At 48.5% G+C, this 20,613-nt stretch overlaps 1 protein-coding gene across 1 annotated transcript in view; it reads right to left on the bottom strand.

Annotated features, from left to right (window-relative positions):
- Positions 1-2,789: 2,789 nt before the first annotated feature.
- LOC138214102 (kinesin-1 heavy chain) overlaps positions 2,790-20,613 on the bottom strand; it is an 18,219-nt gene continuing 395 nt past the window's right edge. The window contains exons 2-26 of the mRNA XM_069175472.1: positions 16,066-16,153; positions 15,895-15,968; positions 15,709-15,813; positions 15,397-15,445; positions 14,814-14,869; positions 14,634-14,721; positions 14,397-14,521; positions 14,194-14,298; positions 12,551-12,696; positions 12,154-12,302; positions 11,881-12,068; positions 10,730-10,798; positions 10,040-10,246; positions 9,562-9,705; positions 9,274-9,465; positions 9,053-9,170; positions 8,864-8,919; positions 8,481-8,590; positions 8,254-8,355; positions 7,921-7,981; positions 7,363-7,434; positions 7,154-7,258; positions 6,847-7,063; positions 6,471-6,606; positions 2,790-5,981 (exon numbers count right to left, since the gene is read on the bottom strand). Coding sequence (XP_069031573.1) covers positions 5,978-5,981; positions 6,471-6,606; positions 6,847-7,063; positions 7,154-7,258; positions 7,363-7,434; positions 7,921-7,981; positions 8,254-8,355; positions 8,481-8,590; positions 8,864-8,919; positions 9,053-9,170; positions 9,274-9,465; positions 9,562-9,705; positions 10,040-10,246; positions 10,730-10,798; positions 11,881-12,068; positions 12,154-12,302; positions 12,551-12,696; positions 14,194-14,298; positions 14,397-14,521; positions 14,634-14,721; positions 14,814-14,869; positions 15,397-15,445; positions 15,709-15,813; positions 15,895-15,968; positions 16,066-16,153 — 2,766 coding nt within the window. The 3' untranslated portion in view covers positions 2,790-5,977. The remainder of the gene's footprint in view (positions 5,982-6,470; positions 6,607-6,846; positions 7,064-7,153; positions 7,259-7,362; positions 7,435-7,920; positions 7,982-8,253; positions 8,356-8,480; positions 8,591-8,863; positions 8,920-9,052; positions 9,171-9,273; positions 9,466-9,561; positions 9,706-10,039; positions 10,247-10,729; positions 10,799-11,880; positions 12,069-12,153; positions 12,303-12,550; positions 12,697-14,193; positions 14,299-14,396; positions 14,522-14,633; positions 14,722-14,813; positions 14,870-15,396; positions 15,446-15,708; positions 15,814-15,894; positions 15,969-16,065; positions 16,154-20,613) is intronic.

The raw sequence follows: 20,613 nt of genomic DNA, 5'->3' as shown, positions 1-20,613 counted from the left end.
ACTACGAGGAGGAGGTGTCACTACGAGGAGGAGGTGTCACTACGAGGAGGTATCACTACGAGGAGGTGTCACTACAAGAGGGATCACTACGAGGAGGAGGTGTCACTACGAGGAGGTACGAGAGGGATCACTACGAGGAGGAGGTGTCACTACGAGAGGGATCACTACGAGGAGGAGGTGTCACTACGAGGAGGTGTCACTACGAGGAGGTATCACTACGAGGAGGTGTCACTACAAGAAGTATCACTAGGAGGAGGTGTCACTACGAGGAGGAGGTGTCACTACGAGGAGGAGGTGTCACTACGAGGAGGTGTCACTACGAGGAGGTACGAGAGGGATCACTACGAGGAGGAGGTGTCACTACGAGGAGGAGGTGTCACTACGAGGAGGTATCACTACGAGGAGGTGTCACTACGAGGAGGAGGTATCACTACGAGGAGGAGGTGTCACTACGAGGAGGTGTCACTACGAGGAGGTACGAGAGGGATCACTACGAGGAGGAGGTGTCACTACGAGGAGGTGTCACTACGAGGAGGTGTCACTACGAGGAGGTACGAGAGGGATCACTACGAGGAGGAGGTGTCACTACGAGGAGGAGGTGTCACTACGAGGAGGTATCACTACGAGGAGGTGTCACTACAAGAGGGATCACTACGAGGAGGAGGTGTCACTACGAGGAGGTACGAGAGGGATCACTACGAGGAGGAGGTGTCACTACGAGAGGGATCACTACGAGGAGGAGGTGTCACTACGAGGAGGTGTCACTACGAGGAGGTATCACTACGAGGAGGTGTCACTACAAGAAGTATCACTAGGAGGAGGTGTCACTAGGAGGAGGTACGAGAGGTATCACTAGGAGGAGGTATCACTAGGAGGTGTCACTAGGAGGAGGTGTCACTAGGAGGAGGTACGAGAGGTATCACGAGAAGGAGGTGTCACTAGGAGGTACGAGAGGTATCACTAGGAGGAGGTGTCACTAGGAGGAGGTATCACTAGGAGGAGGTGTCACTACGAGGAGGTGTCACAAGGAGGAGGTGTCACTACGAGGAGGTATCACGAGGAGGAGGTATCACGAGGAGGAGGTGTCACGAGGAGGAGGTGTCACGAGGAGGTACGAGAGGTATCACTAGGAGGAGGTGTCACGAGGAGGAGGTACGAGAGGTATCACTAGGAGGAGGTGTCACTAGGAGGAGGTGTCACTAGGAGGAGGTGTCACTACGAGGAGGTGTCACTACGAAGAGGTATCACTAGGAGGAGGTGTCACTAGGAGGAGGTATCACTAGGAGGAGGTGTCACTACGAGGAAGTGTCACGAGGAGGAGGTGTCACTAGGAGGAGGTACGAGAGGTATCGCTAGGAGGAGGTGTCACTAGGAGGAGGTATCACTAGGAGGAGGTGTCACTAGAGGAAGTGTCACGAGGAGGAGGTGTCACTACGAGGAGGTGTCACTACGAGGAGGTATCACTAGGAGGAGGTGTCACTAGGAGGAGGTATCACTAGGAGGAGGTATCACTAGGAGGAGGTGTCACTAGGAGGAGGTATCACTAGGAGGAGGTGTCACGAGGAGGAGGTATCACTAGGAGGAGGTGTCACTACGAGGAGGTATCACTAGGAGGAGGTGTCACTAGGAGGAGGTATCACTAGGAGGAGGTGTCACTAGGAGGAGGTATCACTAGGAGGAGGTGTCACGAGGAGGAGGTATCACTAGGAGGAGGTGTCACTAGGAGGAGGTGTCACTAGGAGGAGGTGTCACTACGAGGTGTTTCAGGAGAAAAAGACTGACCGCTTTCCAGCGTAATTGGGCGCTGGTTACCATGGCGACCAGTGTTGTAAAAGTCGGTATTTGAAGAAAAGAACAAAGAAACCCGGTTTATTTGGAGGGTGACGTCACGTCCGTGTGCTGTTAGCATTCTCCACCTGAGTCATCACAATTAAAAGTTTTGTCGCGCAAAATTCTTTCAGAGTAAGACCTCCTGTCTAATTTAGGCTCTACGGTCCGAGCCCACAGGTGTTCAGCACGCCAACAGGGGTCAGCGCAACCTGGCGGTAATGACGCGGAACTACAATCACATCGTAGTAACAGTAACGGTCAAAATAAATAGAAGAATAATGTCTCCAAAAAAAACAATTGGCAAAAAATGTCGTTTTCTGAAACTATAAATGCAGCGATCATAACTTTTAGTGATTCGCAGGTATTTTCACATCAGCTTTAACTTTTTAGTTTGATTATGGTTTATATAAAATAATTGTCTGAATCTGGGTTCTGATTAAAAGCACACGTTGCCTCCTGGCTCTACTAAAGTTAATAAAATCCACTCCGCCGGTCTTCTCGTGTTTAAAAAGTGACGAAAGGAAGTGGAGAACCGATGCACTGCTACCCCAGTGCATGCTGGGAAGTTTCCCAACACATCTACTTCATCGAAGGAATTTTAACTCTTCAGGGTTTCAACTCAACTAATTGCTTTAATTTCAAAATAAGAGCATGCTATTGTTCAAGATAACCTCATTCGGAATAAAATCAAATCTCCAAGAACCAAATTAGCTCGATGAGCCTGAAGCAGGTTGTTTCAGAGCGACAGCAGCATGCTGAGGAGCATTATCGAACCAGAAGGTTGAATTCAACGGTTCATCTCATGTTTGTTGGACGAGCTCGAGGTCCAGACTCTGTCCAGTTCTTCCAAACCCAACTGTCTTCATGTACCGGTCTTTGTTTATAACATCATGCTGAAACAGGAACACGACTTCCTAAAACTGTTGTTTTTGAGTTAAAGACACAAAATGACCAAACAGTGTTTTTCTCATAATTATTTAATCACACATACATTTACATCATGCAGTCAATCCAAAACTGTGATCTCATGTCTCCCGTCTCCGTCCACATCAGAGCCCTGCTTGCTATTTGTGCCCCGGTTCTCCAGGAATGATCCAGTACCGCGTCCACCGATGGATCCCCAAAACTGCCCGTTAAAAATTGACCAACTATTACACAGTAATAAAAAAAAAGTGGCTACACTTTTGTTTAATTTAGAATTAATGCAAAAACTTTAATTTACCACAAGTAATCTTTGCTATTTTTATTCTCTATTTTTTTTCCATTTCGTATCCAGTTTTGGTGGAAGGTCAAAGAATAAACATTTTCAAGGTCCATGCTGCAAAGTCTTAACTAGTCTAGAAGGTTACACAGAGGGTAGAAACACTGTCCTGCCTTAGATACGGGGGAGCACCTCCTCCTCCTCCTCCTCCTCCTCCTCCCTACAGCCTGCACAGCTTTATTAACATCATCATCATGACCACTGAATTTAACTCGCAGGGCTTCAGGAAACTTCTCTTTTCCTCCTCCAGTTGAAAAACAGCCACGTGGAGTTTCTTTTTTCTGAGTGCAGAAAGTGTGAAGTGCTTTTTAAAACCCCAAACGTTGCTGCTGGAGATGATAGCCGGACGATTTCAAGGAAAGCCAATAGATTTGTTCCACTGGTCTCAGTCCCCCCCCCAAAAAAACAAAATGTGTTTCTTCATTAAAGGTTTCTTTCATCTTTCATCTCCCCCTCCCAAAAAAAGGCCTTAATTTGAATGCACATTTTACTGCTGTTCTGGAAAGTGCGTTGCCTATTTATGCAGAATATGAAGATTAACCGTAAAAAGCCAGATCATGTTTCAGCTCTTCGAGCAGAGCGATGACAGAAACCTTCGATGAGGAAACGCTGAGACAGAAACCGACGCCTCATATTCAGTGTATGTTACAGTATATTGCACTTGCACAAGATGTTAGTGTTCTCATGCGGGGGGGGGGGGGGGGGGGGGGGTGTTACAATCACAATAAGCTCTTTGCAGACGCATGGGGGAAGGAGGGAAGGGGGGGGGGGGTTCGCAGGGTTAAAAAAAAAAAAAAAAAAAAAGGCGTGATGGGAAATGAAACAACTAAAAATACGACAGACGAGAAAATAGAAAATAAATCCTACGAGACTTGAGCGACACAAACCCATCCTGATGCATTTTTAAAAAGACCCTGCTCTCCCTGATTGGATGATCAGCAGCAGAGGTCCAAACCCCCCCCCCCCCCCCCCCCCTAACCTCTGACCTGTGGGGACCCCCCTTTCAGAACAAGAAACCCACACCATCTAAACGGAACCACAGATACAGTACATGAAACCCAGCATGACACGTCACTTCCTGCATGTTTAACCACAGGGGGGAGGAGCCAAGGGGGGGGGAGGGGGGGGGAGGGGAGGGGGGGGGCAGGAAGCGAGGCACCCTTTAAAAATAAATTCTGACCAGGCAGAAATTAAACCACTAAAAACAAACCACACGTGAAGTGACGAGGACCCAGCGGGGGGAAGCGGGGGGGGGGGGGGGGGGGGGGGAGATAGAGGGAGGGAGGGGTAGGGGGGAGGGGGTAGGGGGGAGGGTCTGCGAGCTCCACATAAATAGCATCAGAGGTAAAAAACAAACAAAAAACAACAACAGTACAGTTAGCTACTTAGCACAGGCTCCGCTAACAGGTGGAAGTGTGTTGTCATGTCAACCGGATCATCCCCACCTCCTTCCTTCCTTCCTTCCTTCCTTCCTTCCTTCCTTCCTTCCACATTCTCCACTTCCTCCTCATGAAGTCACCAAATAACGAGTATAGGTTGTATTTTAACTTAATGATAAAAACAATTGGCCTCCGCAGGTATTCAGTTAAAGACATCTACGTGTTCAGACGTGCCAATTTTACATCTGTACAACCGGACCGGACTGAACCGGACTGGACCGGACAGAACCGGACCAGACTGGACTGAACCGGACCGGACCGGACCGGACTGGACCGAACCGGACCGGACAGAACCGGACCAGACTGGACTGAACCGGACCGGACCGAACCGGACAGAACCGGACCGGACTGAACCGGACCGGACCGGACTGGACAGAACCGGACCGGACCAGACAGAACCGGACCGGACTGGACTGAACCGGACCGGACAGAACCGGACCAGACAGAACCGGACCGGACAGAACTGGACCGGACCAGACAGAACCGGACCGGACCAGACAAGACAGAACCGGACCGGACAGAACCGGACCGGACAGAACTGGACCGGACCAGACAGAACCGGACCGGACCAGACAGAACCGGACCGGACTGGACTGAACCGGACCGGACAGAACCGGACCAGACAGAACCGGACCGGACAGAACTGGACCGGACCAGACAGAACCGGACCGGACCAGACAAGACAGAACCGGACCGGACAGAACCGTGGTGCTCGATGCCATCTAGTCAATCCAAAACTCTTTTTTTAAATTTTTGTAATGTTTTTTTGTTTTTTTGTGTTTTTCTTAAAGAAGCATGTAAAATCTACCGGAGAAAAAGTGGTGAACAACCGAGAAGGAGAATAAAGATGAAATGTACAGTTAGCCTACAAGGGTCAAAGCTGGTCCTCCTCTTTGTTTTTTTGTTTGTTATTTGTTATTTATTTTCGGATCTCTACCGTTACGTTCAGCTCGACACAGAACGACGCGCACGACGACGGCGGATGACGACAGACTGCGAAAACAAAAACAAAAAAACAAAACAACGAAACCGAAGCTACACATTCGAGTCGCGCGCGGTTTCGCTCGCCGAGGCGACGCTCAAGAGACGGCGTTTGGTTTCCGTGACGACGAGTAGTATCTCGCAAAGTGAAACGGCTGTCTTTTCTTATTATATCCGGTAAAGAGGAACAAGAGATAAGTCGTGATGACACTCGGGGAGACGGGAAGGGGGAGGTGTGTTTTTAGGGGGCGGGGTTTAGGGTGGGGGTGGGGGCGGGGGCGGGGGTGGGGTGGAGCTGTACAGGCCCGGGAATATTTATATATATATATTTATAATTCAGAAACTCCTTCGTGGCTCCGCAGCAGCGACGAGGAGCCGGCTCGCTGCTGCAGAGTGGAGGCTGTCGGGGTGGGCGGGGGTCATGGCGTCTTCTTCTGTGGTGTCGTCCTTTCTGTCCCGCTGCTCTTCAGCTGCACACACACACACACACACACACACACACACACACACATACACACACACACACACACACATACACACACACACACACACACACACACACACACACACACACACACACACACACACACACACACACACAGACACACACACACACACACACAGACACACACACACACACACACACACACACACACACAGACACACACACACACACACACACACAGACACACACACACACATACACACACACACACACACACACACACACACACACACACACACACACACACAGACACACACACACACACACACACACAGACACAGACACACACACACACACACACACACACACACACACACACACACACACACAGACACACACACACACACACACACACACACACACAACAGTGATGTCAAACGTTATGCACGCCAGACTCAAAGGAAGGAGAACGTTGCCGTGGAAACAGCATCACGTTTGCGGTCTCTCCACTCACATCTTGTCGGGCTTGACGCTGCTCCCCCCCCTGATGGACACCGTCTGGCTGTTCTGGTAGAAGCCCCCCCCGCTGCGGTTGATGTTGGGGTGGGTGGGGGACGCCACCGGCTGCTGCCCGGGCCGGATGGGTTTGGCTGAGGAAGAAGAGGAAGAGGAGTTTTAGAACAAAGAAAATATGAATGAAAAAGTTGTTGTTCTTTTAATCTGACGACAAAATGAAATTATAATCCGATTTTATTTCTGGAGAAGTTTTCATCTTTGAGCCAAATATGATTCTACATAATTATAATGAAGCCATATCTGAACAGGAGACGGCCCTTCATCGACAGGGTTCATGGAAGAAGAAGAATCTGTGCAACAGCCGCCACACTCACCGATCTGGGCCGAGTGGCCCCTCCTGGCCATGTTCTTGGCCCGCACGGCCTCCTTGATGCGGTCCACCTCCTGCTGGTAGCGCTTGCGGTCGCGGGCGGCGTTCTCCTTGGCCTCCTTCAGAGCAGATTCCAGGGCCTTGACCCGCTCAGCCGTAGCGCGAAGACGCTTTTCCAGTTTAGGAAGCTCACAGCGCAGGTCTGCATTATCACGCACCAGCTGGGGGACGGTCCGGTAAATACACATTTATTACACCGGCGGAGGAGAAACAGCCGAGAAGGATGGGAGGGAAATTGAAAAAAGTCCCACCTGTTTGTGAACCTTGGTGAGCTGCTCAAGATTGTTCTCAAGAAAGGAGATCTTCTGTTTCTGCGCCGCGCTGCCGCCGGTGTCATCAGAGTCCATCTCAGCACTCTGAGAGCAAGAAGAAAGAAACACGGTAAATATCCCGTCGGGTCCTGCTTCGACTGACGACCCACCGGACCCTGGAGGTAGAACCGAGTCTGTCTTGTTCTGACCTTCTTCACTCGGGTCGCCAGGTCCTGGACGAACAGCTTCCTCAGGTTGTGCAGCGTCTGCAGCTCTTTGGCCTGAAAAGCAAAAACAACACGAAGATTTTAAATTCATGAATAAAAAGATAATTCCAGATACGTTGCAGCAGAATAATGTTTATAAAACACACACAAGTTCTGTGTTTGGTGCTGCGTTCATATGGAAGTCGTTGCTAGGCAACGACAACGTGGAGGGCGTCTAGAAGCCCCAGAGGCTAACAGGAAACACAACGATGATTTAAACGTCTTCCTCAGACGTCGGCTGTTATCCAAGTTATGAAGACAAACTCTACGTGACTAAATCTACAATATGTCAGCTGAACACGCAACTAAACATGAACCTCCGCGACCTCTGACCTTTCTGGAAACGTCAGCAAACACGTCACAACTCGTGAACTCGAGGCTTTTAGAAAATGCAGAGTTTTGATGTCGTGACTATCCACAAGAGGGCGGCGTTCACACGGACTCTCCTCGTGTACGCGGTAACTACGACAACGTTTGACCGTTAGCTCACGATGAACTCACCACCGTCTCCTCCAGACCCTTCAGGTCCTGTCGGGCCTGCTCCCGCCGGTCCTGCATCACCCTGAACAACAACAACAACAACAACACACCGTGAAAACCACACAGGAGCGTGTGTGAGAGTGAGTGTGTGTGCGTGTGAGTGCATGAGTGTGTGTGTGTGTGCGAGCGAGTGTGCGCGTGAGTGTGTGTGTGTGGGGGGCTGGACAGAGTGAGCAAATATTTAGGAGCAAGTGTTGTGTTGTGTTGTGTGTTGTGCGAGTGTGTGTGTGTGTGTGTGCGTGCGTGTGCGTGTGCGTGTGTGTGTGTGTGTGTGTGTGTGTGTGTGTAACCTACGTGAGCTCGTGCAGTTTGCGGCTCTTATCCTGGTCGGTGGATTTGAGCTTCTCGTGCTCCGCTCTGAGTCTCTCCTGCTCCAACATGATCTTCTGGTTCAGGCTGAAGGAAACAAAAACACGTCAGTCATTAAACAAAACAAGAAACAACCTACATTGTATTTCCTGTTTGTGTTTCTGTGTAAATGTGTTTATTTGTTGATCATTTATTGATTTTCAGATTCTTACTCCTGCAGCTCGGTGATGAGCTTCTCCTTGTTATCCAGTTCGTCTCTCAGGCTGCTGATCTGTTTCTGGTGAGCTTCACGGTGGGAGTGGATCTGCTTCTCCACCGCTTCCTGAACACACACACACACACACACACACACACACACACACACACACACACACACACACAATGTATATTACACATTATAATATGTCATAAAAACACATTAAAAGATAAGTGAATAACCAACATGCTGTTAAACTAAACACGACATTCATCATGTTCAGATGATTCATTTTTTTAAATGTAATATTTTCAGTGTTAAATTGAAGAGAATAGTTACTTTATATTGTGTATTGATGAGTTTCTGTGTGCGTGAATCTTTTCTCGGACTGAAACTCACCTTGACTTCGTTGGCCGTCTGGATCTCGTTCTCTTTCTCCATCGCGTGAACTTTCTCTGTGAAACACAAACAGATTCAGACCAGCTGTTTGCACTTCATTTCATTTCATGAAAGCAGAACTTGATTTCCGTCTTTGTGAACTTTATCTTTATCACTTTAGCTCCAACAGGAAGCGTCTCCGTGTCTCACCCTGAGCGCTGAGCTTCACCAGCTCCTCGTTCAGAGAGTCCACGTTCTCTTCCAGCTGCCTCTTCTTCTGCTCCACGTTCTGCAGGTACTCCGTCAGGGACTTGATTTTGGCCTCGTGCTGCGGACGGAAGAGACGGAGGAGACGTCAGACGGAGGAGACGGAGGAGACGTCAGACGGAGAATCCGGAGAACCTCCTTTTTTCCGTTGGTTCCTTTCTTACCTGCGAGATGCGGAGCTGGCAGGCAGCGAGCTCCTTCTCGTTCTCGTCCATCTTCTTGTTGCTCTCCGACTGGGTTCCTTCCAGCTGCTTGCAGCGCTTCACCATCGTCTTCACCTCCGACTTCATCTTGCTGATGTACAGACGGGCGACGGTGAACTCCTCGTCGATCAGGCCGCTGCCGCCCTCGTGTTGCTGACGGGACGGAAGAGGAGGAGAAGAGGAGGAAGATTAGCGACGACGCAGAGGGAGGAGTGACGAAGAGCAGCCAACAGAAATCAGACTCGGTACCTTGATGTCGTTGCTGCCGACGGCGATACCGATCTCCGCCAGGTCTTTGAGCAGTGATGACATCATCTCCGTCACCCTCTTCTTCTGGTGGTTGGACATCTCCTTCAGCTTCTGGAGCTCCGAGTCCAGAGACGACAGGATGGACTGCAGGCAGGAGAAGATTTTAAATCACAGTTATTATTTATTATTGTTATTATTGTTATTATTATTATCTCCATGCGATGGCTTGTGTTTATCTGATAACTCTCAGAGCTACAAACCTCCGTCGGACTCTGACTTCCATAAATCTGGTTGCAGAGCAGGTTTGAGCTGAATTTCATGGTGTAATTACTCTTAAATAAATGTTTGTTAACCGTGTTAGAGTTGAGGATGAGGAGCACGGTGGCGTTCAGGCGGCCTGAGCTCCTCCTCTCGGCCGGCAGCATGACTTCGTGCCCGTTAGAAGTGTCCGCGGTGCTTTTCTGTGTCGCCAACTCACCGACTTCTGGTTCAGCTCCTCGCTGATGGCCTCGAACTCCTTGGTCTTGTCCTCCACCTCCTGGCTCTTCTGGTCGTAGTTGACGGCCAGCTCCTCCAGAGCCTGTAGCACCTCCTTCACCTCCTCCTTCGAGGCCTCGTTCTCCGCCTGCAGGCGGTTGAGCTCGGCCTGCAGGTTCTCGTGGTCGCGGCGGGACGAGACCAGCAGCTGGAAGGTCACAGAGACGTTCATTATGTCTTTTTATTTCAAACTGATCAGTGCAGGAGTGACGAGACAATATGTCAGCCCTCCAGGAAATCACCATCTACTGACTTTTCTGAAAAAATCAGTCATCAGCATCTGTTCTGAAAGTATTAACGGTATCAAGTAAATCTTTTCAGACAAAACTGACTTTATTAACATAAATAACTCATCTCCAGTCAGTACGGTTCTCCTCCTCTCATCTCCTCATTAAAACAAAATGAAAGGAAGTGATTCCATATTACTGGACGTTAAATGAGTTTTCTCCACACGTCCAGTCGTCAGAGACGTCTCTTAGTTTGTTTCATCCAGCAGGTCTATGTGTTGAATGAACATGAAGTAAACAACATCTATCAATCACAAAAAACCTCCTGGAGGAACCGGACGTGGACGACTAAACAGTTCACAACAACAGGACCGCAGTAGAAAACAGAACTGGACATCACTCACCTCCTCCTGGTCCAACATCTGCTGCTTCAGCTTCTCGGCCAGCTGACTCTGCTGGTTGATCTCCTCGTCCTGCAAAGACACGCAGAGACGTCAGTATTCACACAAAATATTTCATTTAAATAAATAGTGACTCCAGTGGGATTTTTTTTAAAACAATATCAGATGATATGTTTATGTATTCCTGAGTTTTCTGACACCGAGAGTCTCTAAAATACAACCAAACATCCGAATTCACAAAGACCTCCGTGAACTACAGAATAAAACGTCCTGAGTGTCCTTCAGGCTGGTGGGACATCTGTCGGGACATCTGGGACAAGAGACGATATCTTAACATTTACTTCAAAGAAATGGAAAAGATCATCTGCACATGAGGCAGTTTACGATCTGAAGATTAACATGAATCAAACATCACTATGGTCTCATTTTAAGAAGAACTGGGTGGAACCCATCAGATCGGTGTGAAGCCTGAGGAGGAAGAGGAGGAAGAAGAGGAGGAAGGTTGGAGGGGCCAGTTGATCACTTTGATGAAATTTTAATGGTTATTAATCAGAACCATCAGTGATGTCATCGTTGGTTTGTGAACGTTATGAATCCTCCAGTTCAGATTCTGTCCGTCACCATCTTGATAGTTCGGAGCGGTTTGGAGCAGGAAGTGACCATATTTGGACGAGCTGGGGGAGGAGCCAGCGGTGGATCTGACTGATCTGATTGGAAACCTGACGATACTACGTCCCGCCCACCGATAGCTGTAACCTGACTGCACCACAGGCCTGTCAATCAAACAGACACGCCCCCAAAAACAGGTCTTCTTGGTCTTCTTGAATCTTCTTTTCTAATGAATGAGGGATTATTTTCAGATGGACCTCCAGAAAACTAATAAGAAGGAGTGACTTTAGCTAACAACACCGAGATAACTGATGGACACATTTTATTCACTTTGGATTTGATGACAGAAGTTGAATGGGAGTCTATGGAGCCGGAGGCTTTTTGGAGCCGACCTCTAGTGGCACTCGCTGGTATTGCAGCTGAACACACTTCTGGATCAGAACCATTTTACAGACCTGAAGCTATGAACTCTTTTAGAAACAGTCTGTGCTTAGGACATTATAACTTTCCAGCCTGAGAACATGACGCCACGTCGACACACCCACCTTGTCGTCCAGCTGTTTGTAGAGTTTGGCCAGCTCGGCCTCACACTTGTCCTTCTCCACGTCGGTGAGGCGGATGCCGGGCACGGTGGGCGTGGAGGCCGGCTTCTCGTTCAGTATGTTGTCCAGAGCCTGCACCTCGGCGTTGGCCTTCTCCTTGTCGAACTGCTCCTCCACGGGCACGCTCTCACCTGAGACACACGTTCAGGTGCGTTAGACACGTCGGTACACCACGAACGCTCTACAGCGTGGGAGGGGGCGGAGTCACAGGCTCACCGTTCCTCCAGCGGTTCAGCTCGTTCTCCAACCAGGTGACGGTGTTCCTCAGTGTCTTGTTCTTCTCCTTCTCCCGCTCGTACTTCTGCTTCCACTGCTCCGCCGTCAGCTCGACGTTCACCGTCACCGTGTTCTTGATGGTCTTTGCTCTGAATGCCGGAAAAAAAAAAGATCGCTTTACTCACGAGAAAAACTCGAATAACGAAACTTTACGCATCATCAAACGGGGAACATAGAAGTACCGACTGGAACTTCTCAAATCCTCTTCTTGGTTTGTTTTCTTTAAGCACAACTTTTCTGATTTTTAAAATTTGATATTTAAATATATTTCATGAGATGGGACCTGAATTAAAACATGAAGTCCAGTCGACATTAGTTTGGTCGCCGGTCTACTGACCTCTGTCCGAACATCAGGGTGGATTTGGTTTCAGCCTCGTTATAGGAGGACGGCGAGCAGCAGATGACGATGGTGGTCCGACAGTTCCCCCCCAGAGAGTCCTGCAGGATACGGGTCATCTTGCTGTCTCGGTACGGGATGTAGGCCTGAGAGTCCACCACACACACACACACACACACACACACACACACACACACACACACACACACACACACACACACACACACACTCAGATTTTGCGATCACAATAATTAACACAAATTCAAGCAAACTCGAGCAGCTTGCAGTTTTTTTTTTCCGCAAAAAAATGGTCGTCATCCGAATCTGTGCTGGAAGTATTAAAACATAAACTCCTAATTTCCAGTCAGTACGGCTCTCATCCTCTCATCTCCTCACCAAATAAAACTCTGTTCACCGGAGGAACAAACAGGAAGTGGCCTTCACAATAAAATCTTCTGATGAAATGCTTATTATCCATGGACGCGATCACTGAATGCTGCAGAAGATTTAAACACGTTCAGTTGAAAAAACACAAACCTCTGCTAACATAACATAATAAATAACCTGACCTCCCTCAAACATCAGGATCTGCTGCTCAAGACTGTTTATCAGAACCAGAACAGACCCAAAGTCTGGTGCTGAGATCGTACCCTGCTGTCCTGACAGCGAGGACGCAGCCAACAGGACGCAACGGCTGATGTTACACTTCTCACCAGTTTAGTGAAACTAGACGCGTGTTTAACGATAACTCCATACGACTCGTACGGATGCAAACAGCTCCGGTTCTTCACGGCTTCTGTTCTCAGCGAGGAGACAATGACGGGTTTGTTCTGGAGATCCGTCAGCGGCTGTCCGCCGCAGGTCGTTTACAGAGAACGGAGCCGCACAACAAAACAACTGTTGATCAAAGTGAAAGGCGTGAAATCGGTGCGGAGAAGCAGAAGGAAAGCATCGCCCGGAGGAAACGTTTCATCAGATCCAGTTAGTTCCTGCAGAAGGCTGAAAACGGAGCTTCCACAGAGAGCAGCACATTCACCACTTCCTCCTGGAGATCTGGTGATCGCAATCATTAACGCAAACACAAGCAAACTCCACAATATTTGCGGGAGTTTGCAATTCTTTTAAATTCCCACGAATTTTCAGCTGATAGTCCTTGTTTCTATATTCCAGTCACAGACGGTCTGTTCTGGAAACATACGCAGCTTTTAGGACCTTTTAGGAGCTTTTATCTCCACGGTCCTCTAAGTTCAATAAATACATTAAAAAGCATTAGAACTAAAATATTTCTGTGATGTGCAGCATGATTATTATCAGAGGAATTTTTTACAGATTTATTCCTTTATCAGGTGGTGATTAAAAAAACAAAAAATATTTTACTGAACCTGCAACTTTTTCTAATTCCCGCAATTTTACACAAAAAAACTCACTTAAAACTCCACAAATTACAGAAACCTTTCTGAGAAAATCCGCCGCAAAATCAAACATTTTTGATCAAAAACAATCACTAAAAAAATTGCGTTCTGTAGTGAAGATAAAAGCTCAAGCTGCTGATGAAATGACCAAATCAAACACAAGGTGCTCCTGGATCTCTACGATGGAACAGATTTCAGAAGCCAGGCCGAAGGGTGAAGAGCGTCACTGACCGTTCCTTCAGCCAGCGCCGAGATGACGTTCCCCAGGGACGACAGGGACTTGTTGATGTTCTTGGCTTCGTCCAGCAAGGCTCCCTCTGCTCCCGTTTTACTGACCTGAAACCAGAGAGTCACTGAAGCTCAGAGGAGGACGTGGAACTTGAAGCCGGCCCGAAGTACCGGCACACAATAACAGTTCAACTTTTTAAGTTCACCTTTTCACTTCCAGCCAGATCCACCAGGTAGAGCTTCCCACTCAGCTTCTGCTCCGTCTGAGTGTTCTCCTGCTTGACGTTGATCAGGAAGATGCTGTGACTCCTGGAGCTGTGCTCATTCATGTCTGGGGGAGAAGGAAGGGGAGGAGGAGGAGGAGGTCAGAATAAAACCTCTGCACTCAGTGGATTTCTTCCTGACATGATGATGAACATGTGGAGGACAGGACGCCGTCTTACTCGTGACTGCTACATGTCTGTTGGATTTGCCTTCATCGATGGTGTCCATGACTTCATCTGGGCTGCAGACGAACCTCTCGGTGCAGCCCTGTGAGGAAGAACACCAGCAGGTGAGAACATCATCATCCTCCTCCGGCAGCTTCCAGCCTGATCAGACAGGTGACGGGAGGACGGACTCACCTTCACGTAGGGAACTCTGTTTTTGTCTTCATGCACGGACAAGTTGGTCTTCGACACTGGAAAGAAGGAGGCGTGTTTAAGTTTGGTTAAAATGTTTGAGTCTCTGGTTCTCCTGCAGATTTGAAAGCTGTAACCTCCATCCAGCAGGAAAATATAATGTCATGTAAGAGCTGGACAGAGAATAATAAAACAGACACAACATGAAGATATTTTCATGTTTCCTCTGATATATTCAGTGATCCACATTAAGAGCATCGAGTGTTCAGTTCTGGCCTTCAGCAGCTCCTTCTCTCACATCCATATTCATCCACTCTTTTTAACTTCATGAGAAACACCAGAGGAAGTCTAACTGATATTATTCCTGTGAGATTTAAATCATGTTTTGGGGAAAAACACATTATTTATATCCAGCTGCGTTTCGGTGGAATAAACTGCTGATCTCGCTGAAAGTAAACAGTTTTAAATCAGATCTTAAGAATAAAAAAAGAAGATTCTTTATGAAGTCTGTTATTAGTGATCAACCCGTCCTGTATGTTTTGAATTTTGTCAAATAACTCTATCTGTATATCTATCCGTCACTCACCGTCCAACAGGTCCCGGATCTTGTCTAAGTAGATTTCAAAATATGAAACCTGTGAACAGAAGAAGTAGTTCATCATGTGGAGATCAAACTGGAGAATCTAAAAACCCTGTGAGGAGTTCGTCTGGTTTCCTGCAGCGCAGCAACACGCTTTACAAAAGACAGCATCAACGTTTAAAAATAATAATTAAAAAAGCCAAACATTTACAATATTTAACACCATCGCTTGCATCCAAAAAATACTCAGAAACAGCAAACTACAAAACTGATTCTACCTCATTTAATAAACACATGCATCTTGTCCTGTGTGCTTACTTTGATATGAAACTCCAGGTTCTCGTCCATGGAGTAGATGTAGTTGAAGATGTCTTGCACTATCCGGGGGATGATGCCCATTGCATCTGTGTCGTGGAGGTTCCCCTGCAGACACGCAGCAGCTGGAGGTCACGACCAAACCTCAACAAATAAAGACGCACTGATATTTGAAATAAACCTCCTTACCTCCATGGTGTGTGTTTTACCAGATGACGTCTGCCCGTACGCAAAAATGGTTCCATTATATCCCTCCAGAACATCTGCAGAACACAGAACAGAACTTAGAGAGGTTTTCTTTACGTTTCATACGTCATCGCCGTGTTTAAAGATGCTACGTTAAGAAAAGTGAGAGCTCACCTTTTACGATCTTCTGGGCGCAGGCGTTGTACACTTGTTCCTGTGACGTACTAGACTGGAACACTCTGTCGAACATGTACGGTTTACCCTGGGATGAAGAGGAGAAGAGGAGTGAGTGACAGGTGAAACGTGTCCAGCAGGAGTTTGTGTGAAATCTCTGAGATGTATTCAGCCTCGCTCCTTCGGTTTACGTCATAAATGGAGACGATGATCAGTGTCAGGATGAAGAAGGGATTTTTATTTTTTTTACGTGGCAAAACAAAACGTTTAGCGAAGCTGCAGAAACAGAATAAAATCACTCCGGGAACTCAGGGTGAACGTTGAATATGTTTCATGTTCATGAGAGCTGATAACAGACCAAACATTAAGGAGCAGCTTACATGCGATTTTTCCCGGATTATCGATGAAAATCCAAGAATTGGATCCGAACTGTGTCAGCAGATGATCAGTATTCAGTGACTCTGATGGGACGCAATAAAAACCTGATCTCAACATAATTCAACCTCCAGCAGCTGCGTTTAGTTCAACTTCTCTCCAAACCTTCAGTCCTCCTCTCAGAGGCCGAGCCGCCGTCAGCAGACAAAAGAGGAGGCTGAAGTTTAGCGTGCCCGCTGCTGACCCCGTCACCTCCACTCCCGTCTAACGGGATTACAGCCTGGACTTGTGACTGCAGGGAAATGTGTTGTTGGAGTGTTTATAAGTTCATAAATGCTCGTTCACAACCCGGCGCCGCCGACGGCTCTGAGGGAGTTCACTCAGTCCACGATGAGTCTGCAGCCTCCTCACGCTCCCTCAAATCTAACAGAGTTTGTGTTGCTAGGCAGATCAGCTTCAGTGATTTTTTTTTAGCCACCCTTACTTCCTGGTAAAAAAACAAAGACAAAAAAACAGGTGTTGATTGCTTCCTGGTTATTTACCTGCTGAAAGGAGGTAGAAGCTCTTTCACTGATCTCCCTCTAATCCTTTTGTTTTCTTCCATCGCCATACGTCTAAAAGTAGCTCGGAGCTGCTCTGATGTGGCGTTTCCAGGCTCACGTAAAAAAGGGAAGCGTGACGGAGACGTAACGGACGCCAGAATTATTCAGCTGCTGCAGGCTGGCGGAGCAGCTCGGAGACGACACCCAAACCACCATCATCTGGAAACTTCGTCTCACTCTCTGGTCAGAGTGACGTACAGCTGTGAGGGTGGACCGCACCGTCACATTCACCACCAGACTGAAGTCTCCGTGGAGCATCACCACCACATGTCTCCCCATCAGGCTCCTCAGGCCACGCCCCCTGGACCGCCTCAAAACACAGGAGCTCAGAGCTGCAAAAAACAAAGTGTACCGCTATAATAATGACCCCTCCCCACCCGGTGGCCCGGCCCAGCTGCCTGCTCTGATTGGTCCAGCAGCTGGTAACCAGGAGAGCAAACACAGGCGGCGGTGGTGGGGGGGGGGGTGATTACCCAGGAGGCCTTACTGCGCTGCTGTTAGCACGGCCGCTCCTCAGAGCAACATCCACCGAGCTTCTGGCTCGCAACACTTGAGTCTCTCACAATGATATGTTGGCACGATGAGCTGGGCGGGGCCACAACACACCTTATATAGGGGCCACAACACGCCTTATATAGGGGCCACAACACCCCTTATATAGGGGCCACAACACCCCTTATATAGGGGCCACAACACCCCTTATATAGGGGCCACAACACGTCTTATATAGGGGCCACAACACGTCTTATATAGGGGCCACAACACGTCTTATATAGGGGCCACAACACCCCTTATATAGGGGCCACAACACGTCTTAAATAGGGGCCACAACACGCCTTATATAGGGGCCACAACACCCCTTATATAGGGGCCACAACACCCCTTATATAGGGGCCACAACACCCCTTATATAGGGGCCACAACACCCCTTATATAGGGGCCACAGCACCCCTTATATAGGGGCCACAGCACCCCTTATATAGGGGCCACAACACCCCTTATATAGGGGCCACAGCACCCCCTATATAGGGGCCACAACACGCCTTATATAGGGGCCACAACACCCCTTATATAGGGGCCACAACACCCCTTATATAGGGGCCACAATACCCCTTATATAGGGGCCACAACACGCCTTATATAGGGGCCACAACACGCCTTATATAGGGGCCACAACACGCCTTATATAGGGGCCACAACACCCCTTATAGGGGCCACAACACGCCTTATATAGGGGCCACAACACGCCTTATATAGGGGCCACAACACCCCTTATATAGGGGCCACAACACCCCTTATATAGGGGCCACAACACGCCTTATATGGGGGCCACAACACGCCTTATATGGGGGCCACATCACCCCTTATATAGGGGCCACATTGAGGCCGTATAGGGGCCACATCACCCCTTATATAGGGGCCACATCGAGGCCTTATATAGGGGCCACATCATGCCTTATATAGGTGCCACATCGAGGCCTTATATAGGGGCCACATCACAACCTTATAGGGGCCACATCAAGACCTTTTATAGGGGCCACATCGAGGCCTTATATAGGGGCCACATCACAACCTTATAGGGGCCACATCAAGACCTTTTATAGGGGCCACATCGAGGCCTTATAGGGGCCACAGACAGAGCCAGTGTCAGCTGAACTGTTGAAGAAGTGTCCACAGCTCCGTTGTGACAGGATGAATAGTCCCGTTGTGCTCCACGTCCACCAGATAAATCATCGGTTCAGCTCCGAGGAGGACGCGAGTCATCCGTGATCAGTTTCTATTGCTCCTGTAAACTCTTTTAACAGCCGGGTTTCTGTACGTGAGCTCGTTATGAAGACACCAAAGTCCACGGAGACACAAGACAGGTTGTTGCTAAAGCAGGCGAATGTTTAACTATGTTTATTATGTACAAACTGGAGATGTGAGCCAGCTGTTCTGCTCCCTAATTACTAGACTATGAAGACTTATTGAGAACGTGCCATAAGAGACCAAGGTTGTGTAATCCTGTTCAATACATCCTTTATGTAAATAAAACAAAGCACCGTGACAACAGTCCCACATGGAGCAGGGCAGATTAACGAGGTCTTTAATCCTCATCACGGATCATTCAACTTTAAAGGACAGATTACACTTCGGTACCAGGAATTATAATTATAAACTAATGTCCTCACTACGTTTTAATATGCAGTCGATCCTCAAAGTGTCCAGTCACCGAAGGCCAAAAATAATCAAACTGGATGTCCTATAATTATATCATAATTAATTAATAATGCATACTGTTTTATTATGTGTATTTCACCTTTTGTCTTGTGTTTTCTGCTGTTTGTTTCCACCGCGGTGACAGGAGCAGGTCGGTTAGCTGCTGTTAGCTTGAGTTCAGCAGCATTATTAGAAGGAACCAGCTAGCCGAGGCCGGCTAACCTGTTAGCCACAAATCAGAACGGTCTGATGGTAACTGATGGTTCCTGGTTCCAGAGGAACTCCTCATCAATACCTCCTGATGGTTCCTGGTTCCAGAGGAACTCCTCATCAATACCTCCTGATGGTTCCTGGTTCCAGAGGAACTCCTAATCAATACCTCCTGATGGTTCCTGGTTCCAGAGGAACTCCTCATCAATACCTCCTGATGGTTCCTGGTTCCAGAGGAACTCCTAATCAATACCTCCTGATGGTTCCTGGTTCCAGAGGAACTCCTAATCAATACCTCCTGATGGTTCCTGGTTCCAGAGGAACTCCTAATCAATACCTCCTGATGGTTCCTGGTTCCAGAGGAACTCCTCATCAATACCTCCTGATGGTTCCTGGTTCCAGAGGAACTCCTCATCAATACCTCCTGATGGTTCCTGGTTCCAGAGGAACTCCTCATCAATACCTCCTGATGGTTCCTGGTTCCAGAGGAACTCCTCATCAATACCTCCTGATGGTTCCTGGTTCCAGAGGAACTCCTCATCAATACCTCCTGATGGTTCCTGGTTCCAGAGGAACTCCTAATCAATACCTCCTGATGGTTCCTGGTTCCAGAGGAACTCCTCATCAATACCTCCTGATGGTTCCTGGTTCCAGAGGAATTCCTCATCAATACCTCCTGATGGTTCCTGGTTCCAGAGGAATTCCTCATCAATACCTCCTGATGGTTCCTGGTTCCAGAGGAACTCCTAATCAATACCTCCTGATGGTAACTCGGAGGGGGAGCGGGGACCGAGTTCTCCGGCCGGTGCTCAGCGACATGTCCGACCCGGGCCGGCCGGTGTGTTTCGGGGCTTTGTTGAATGACAGCTCGCAGGACGACCGCGAACAAAAGACATTTTACGGCAACTCGACCGAGATGTGACGTTCAGTCTGCTGCTGACTGGCAGCAGCTACTCAAATAAATCAAGGATCAGACGGTTCCGACCGGGCCGGGGCCGGGCCGGGACCGGGCCGGGGCTGATGGAGGTGCCGCCGCCGAGGGCCGGTCAAGCCCCGGCTAACGTGCTAACGAGCTAACGTGCTAACTCCCGCGGCCGACAGGACAATCAGAAATGGCGGCCCGCTGCCTGAGCTGAGGCCCCCGGCAAGAGGCGCATCCAGC

Source organism: Embiotoca jacksoni, unplaced genomic scaffold (assembly GCF_022577435.1).
Source record: "Embiotoca jacksoni isolate LCO1_2020_lvr unplaced genomic scaffold, fEmbJac1.0.p SCAF_67, whole genome shotgun sequence".
In the NCBI taxonomy this organism is placed as follows: Eukaryota; Metazoa; Chordata; class Actinopteri; family Embiotocidae; genus Embiotoca; species Embiotoca jacksoni.
The sequence above is the reverse complement of the archived record's forward strand: the minus strand, read 5'-3'. Positions and strand labels throughout refer to the sequence as shown.